The 5,389-nt window shown below is 62.9% G+C and overlaps 1 protein-coding gene across 1 annotated transcript; it reads right to left on the bottom strand.

The window, feature by feature from the left end:
• Window positions 1-2,151: 2,151 nt before the first annotated feature.
• LOC113448594 (beta-crystallin B2) lies at window positions 2,152-4,348 on the bottom strand. The gene is made up of 6 exons (XM_026719304.2): window positions 4,270-4,348; window positions 3,688-3,754; window positions 3,352-3,470; window positions 3,032-3,164; window positions 2,592-2,734; window positions 2,152-2,448 (listed from the first exon to the last, which is right to left on the bottom strand). Exons 2-6 carry the CDS (start codon window positions 3,733-3,735, stop codon window positions 2,280-2,282), a joined length of 612 nt encoding a protein of 203 aa, XP_026575089.1. The 5' UTR covers window positions 3,736-3,754; window positions 4,270-4,348; the 3' UTR covers window positions 2,152-2,279.
• Window positions 4,349-5,389: the final 1,041 nt, after the last annotated feature.

Here is a 5,389-nt window from a genome sequence, read left to right on the forward strand (position 1 = left end):
CCCGCCCCGCCGCCGCCGCCGCCGCCGCCGCTCAGGAAGGCGCTCCGCCGAGACGGGGCTCTAGGCGGCGGGGCTGCGGAGGGCTGCGCTCCGCCGCCCCGGCATCGTCCTCGGCGCAACGGCCCTGCTCGCCCCACCGCTCGGGAAGGAGGCGGCGGCGGCGGCGGCGGCGGCGGCGTCCTTGGAGCTGCGGCGCTGGGCTGCGTCTCCGAGGCGGGCGAGGCGGAGCGCGGGGCGGGCGGGGGGGGGGGAGCGGCCGCCGCGCGAGGGAGCCCCGGGGCAGCGGGGGGAGGCTCCCCGGCCCCGGCGATGCTGCCCGGACCTGCCCGGCCTCCTCCGGTGCCTGAAGCCGCTGAGCGGCCGCTTTGGCTCGCTTGCCTCAGGAGGGAGGCCTCCCCAAGGACCCCCTCGGGCTACGCCGCAGCCTTGGAAGCCCCCTCGGAGGCGGCGCTTTCCCTGCGGGGGGAATCTCTCTTCTTCCCCTTTGGCGGCCGATGCGGATTGTATTAGGCCCCCAGTTGGTGTATTGGAAAAAGAATAATTCAGAAGGGATAAAATAATGCTGGAACATGAATCAGGTAGATGACAAGAGAGCGGGAGGGACATTCCCTGTTTCTCGGTTCAAGTAGGTGAATTTGAAAATAACTGAATACAACAACGAGCTCTTTCTAATTGCATTCATTTTATTGTGCAGAAGAAAAAATTGCCTGGTGTTTCCAACAGCCGGACCCAGAGGGCATTTCTGCCAGCCGAGGACTGAAGGCCCTGCCAGAGCCTCCCTGGCTTCCTCAGGTATCTCCTTTTAAAGGTTAAGCATGAGACAGTTGTGAGGGAAATTAACTTCCGCCAGGGTCATTCCTGGGATTATTACCTGCAAAACCTCCATTAAATTGCAATAAGCCCTTATGCTCCTTGCTTGCCGCTCCCAGCACTCGGAAGCCAGCTGGCGGCTGAGGGTCCCCACTGCCCAGGCAGCTGCCCTTTGGAGACGGCCTCGGTCACAAGGGGGGGCTTCCAATTTCGATTCCTTCAAAGACCCCAATCCGACTCAGCCAAGTATTTCGGATTTTCATTACACATTTGCAGGCGGGCCTTTCCCAACCCCTCTGATCGCAATCTTTGCATCTCCTGCTCAGCAACCCAAACGTTTTTAAGAAAAATATGCCAAGCGATTGTCCTTTACAGAAACATGTTTTGCCATGAGAAGAGCCTCCCTGAACAGTCTGGTTTGCAAAACCTCCAAAGGACTCTCCAATTAGGAAATTAACCTCCACAACCCTCGTGCAACCGGGCTCTCAAAAGTGCCAAAGCCCAGAGAACTTAAAAGGCTGGAAAACCAAAGTAAGGCCTAGCCCCCCCCCTTCTCCCCCCCCCTCCTCCTCCAGTGAAGAGAACTCCAGCAATGATGACAAAAACAACTTTGCTCCATTGTCCCCAGCCTTCCGTCCATCCGTTGGGCAGAATTTAAAAAACGGGCCTAAATATTTTGCAGAGCGACCTGGTGCCTGGCTCTTGCGCTCACATTTTTTCCTGCCATATTTGGACACGGGGCAAACTGCTCTGAGCCCTTCCCCTTCCAGGGACTCTCGGCCACTGGCACCACTTAATCCCATCAGATCCCACACGGCTGGGCAGTGAGGAGGGGGAGGCTTGCCAATAGCCAGCTGAATCAGCCCTTTTCTCTCCCTGCTTCCTGGGCAGCCCAAGGCAGACACCCCAGAGATCTGCCCCACTCAATGTCCAACCCACCAGTCCAGGCCAAAGCCCTGTTGCTCTGTGTGCGCAGCCAGCTGGCCGTCTCCTCCCCTCCAAGGAGCTGCAAAGCGCCAGAGGCCCCTGGAGTGGCTAGGGAGGCCGGTCTGGAGTGGCTGCACCCTGCCTGAATGCCTCCGTCCCAGGCAGAGCTGCCCAGAGACCGGCCTCTTCTTCGAAAGCCCCCTCCCCACCAGTTTCAAAAGGGATGAGAAAGGAGGAGGGGGCAGCGATGGTTACTCGGGACTGCTGCCGGCTGGCCCCTCCACGCCAAGGGCAGCCTACCAGACCTGCCTGAAGGCCCACCAGGGGGAGGGCTCCTGGGCTCAGCTCCTCCTTGCGGGGACCCCCAGGGTGGGAAGGAGAAACGGACGCCGAGGACCGGGAAGAGCAAGAGCGTTTCAGATGACAAAAGCTTTATTCAGGGTTGAAAGCAGAGGCAGAGGCAATGAGCGGAGAGGGGGGCTGGCCAGGCGGCGGCGGAAGACTGGGAGGCGGGGGGGGGCACTCCGGTGCCTTCCCGGGGCTTAGCTGCTGCGGTAGAAGGCGCCTTGCTGGTGCCACTGCATGTCCCGGATGCGCCGGACCGATTGGATGTGAGGCTGCTGGGCTCCGAACTCGAGGTTGTCCTTGTAGTCGCCCTTCTCAAACAGGCACTGGTACCCACGGTAGCCAGGGTACTGGTAGCCCACCCACCTGCGGGACAAGGGCCGGGTCAGGAGGGGGCACGGAGCTCCATCCTCCACTCGCACAAGGATGCCCCCAGAAGCAGGGCCCCAGATTTGGAGCCCCCCTCTGGCCCGCTGGCGGCTCCCCAAGGAAGGGTCCCCGAGACTCACGTGCCGCTCTGCACGCGCACAGAGGAGACCTTCTCCTGGTAGCCATAGGCGTGGAAGCTGGGCACGTCGTCGTCCACAATTTCGATCTTCTTGCCGCTGAAGCTGGGATTCTCGTACAGGACGATCTTGTGCTCCTGGCTGTCCTGCAGGGAGGAGGAGGAGGAGGGGGGCAGAGGGAGGGCCCCAGCCGAGGGTGGGGCGGGGGAGCTGCTGAGCTCCCCCAGGCCCAAACCGGATGCGCTCTTGAGTGCTGTTCCGGCTCACTCGAGCGCAGCCCGTCCGGCCTGAGGGCAGGGCGGGGGGCTCTCCGGGCATCCTCCCTGTGGCCGCCATCGCCATCCCTCCTCTCGTGGCTCTGCCTGGCCGCCATCGCCATCCCTCCCCAGGGCAGAGCCCCATCGCAGGGCGGCCTGGCCGAGGTCCCCCCCTTGGTCACTCACCACTTTGATGGGCCTCAAGGCGGAGATGGTGTCGCTCCTGCGGCTGCTGGTCCAGGAGTCCCAGCGGGGGTACTCCCCCTTCTCAAAGATGAACTGCTCCCCTTTGAAGTGGGCCTGCTCATATCCCACCCACCTGGGAGCAAAGAGAGGCCAGGGTGAGCCCCAGCTGGAAGCCCCCCACCCCCCCCAGGAGCCCCACTAGAGCTGCTCTCCCACTGAAGCACTCGGGGGGCTCGAGGGGTGGGAAAGACGATCCACGGGTGCCCCAGCCTGTCCCGGCCAATGGCCTCCCTGCCCGAGCCCCCTCCCCCGGCACTTACGGGCCAGAATGCACCATGATGGAGCTGACTTTCTCTATCCCGGCCTCCTTCAAGTTGGGGCAGGGGCTGTTCAGCTCCTGGCAGCGCCCTTGGAAGTTCTCCTGCTCGAAGAGGGCGATCTGGAAGTGCGAGAAGAGGGGTCCGCCAGAGCCTTGGGGTGCCCGGGACCAAGAGGGGAAGGAATCCTCTGCCTCGGGGCCCGTCCAACGGAGGGGGAGAACAAGGTGGCTTCTGCCTAGGCAGCCGCTGGTCAGAAGGCCCCTTCCTCCTCCCTCGGCCAGTCCAGCCAGGCTGCCCTCCACCTGCCCGTGGCTGCCTAGGGCTGGGCCCACTGACCTTGGAAGAGGCTTGCAACTGCTTCGAGGTCTGGTGGTCCAAGGCCATGGTGACAGGGGGCTGCTCCCTGGGGAGAGAAGTCACAGCAGGGGTAGCACGCACCCCGTACACCCGATATGCTCCGGAAGGGCCGCCACCGCTCCCTTCTTCCCCTCTTGGAGGCTTGGATGCCCAGGAGGGCACCTGCCACCCCTCCAGCCCAGGGGAGAAGCCAGGCCATTGCCCAGCTCGAGACTGGCCTGGGGAGAGAGGGACGGAGAAAGACTCGCCAAGGGGTGCTTGCCAATAAGAGGGACCGGGGAGGGGGTGGGAATTAGCAGTAAGGAGAAAGGAGAGAAGCCTCTTTCTCCAATCCCGGTAAAATCCTGGAAGCGGAAAAGGGATCCTGCCTTCACCGCTCCCAGGGACCTTGGCCATCTGGCCAAGCAAGTGGTCAAGCTTCCTCCCTTTGCCCACTGCAGAGTCCCTGCCTCTGCTCTGCCAATCTGCCGTTTTCCTCTATCGGATTCAACCCGGTTGGGAAAGAGCCCCACGCAAAAGGCACCGTCAAGCCCAGGGAAAAGCGAAGTGGAGGATCCCTACCGGTTGCACCAAAATTGGCTTCTGCTGCTGAAAACCCGCGGCTGAGCCCCACCATTTATAGCAGGCGGCAGAGTCCCAGGCCAGCAGTATTGATCAACATGTGACCCAAACCAAGAATGCTGGATTAAAGTATAATACAAACAGAGTCAGCCCCCACCCCACCCCGCCTTTGTCCTGGCAGTTATTTCATGAGCTTGCAGTTTGGAGCTGCCCGCTTTGCTTGCTCAGCTCGGTGGGCAAGGAGAGGCCGGTTTTGTTGAGCTCAGCAGGCGCAGCCACCCCAGGGCCTGGCGCTGCAGAAACCCTCTGCCCCCCTCCCTCCCGAGTGGCCCCAGGGCCGTGTCAGCCAGAGCTGGTCCCTGCAACGCGCCCTGCACGGAACGCGCCCAACCAGCCCATTGACGGGGGCAGGGGGGCTTCTCCATGGCACGAAAGGGCTCCGGGCAGCTGGAGGTGGCCGGAGAGGCCTCTCTCTGTGGGAAGCCAGGAATTACATCCGTCATCGGGTCCAGGCGTCTCTGCTTACAAGCAGGCGGGGAATCCAGGCACAGAGGCCTTCTCCTCCGGGGGGGCGGTCCAGCGGGAGTTGGGGGCAAGCGGCCTGCCATGCAGCTGCCCAGGCCCTATGCTGGGCCTTCCCGAAGCGGCTGCTACTGTCCATGCTTGTCAGGCTCCTGAGCAGCCCATGGGCACTTCCTGCCCCTGGAAAGTCCCGCTCCCCAAAGGAGGCCGGAGGAGGAAAGCACCCCAGAAGCTCCCCCGGGGCCTGGCCGGGTGTAGCCCCCCCTGCTTAGCTGCTACTATGGGGGGAGGGGCCGGTGGGGCTCCCGTTTCCAGCGCTGGCTCCGAGGGAGACCGAGGCAGGGTCTCCTTTGCAGGCACCCAGTGGCTTTGGGAGACTGGACGCCTCAAGGGCTCCCCCTTGTGGCAACAAGCTGAAGGGAGCCTGGCCAACAGGGTTCGACGGAAGTGCAGGGCAGCTGCTCCCTCGGACCTGGGAAGGAGGCAGCAGGCAAACTACCTGGATGCCCCTGCCCAGCACCCTCCCCCTCCACCTGCAGGGAAGTAATGCTGCTGCTTCCCCCCACGGAGACAAGAAAGAAAACCTCAGCCACACCGG

This window comes from Pseudonaja textilis, chromosome 15 (genome assembly GCF_049901715.1).
Source record: "Pseudonaja textilis isolate UNSWEBS1 chromosome 15, rPseTex1.2, whole genome shotgun sequence".
Classification (NCBI taxonomy): Eukaryota; Metazoa; Chordata; class Lepidosauria; order Squamata; family Elapidae; genus Pseudonaja; species Pseudonaja textilis.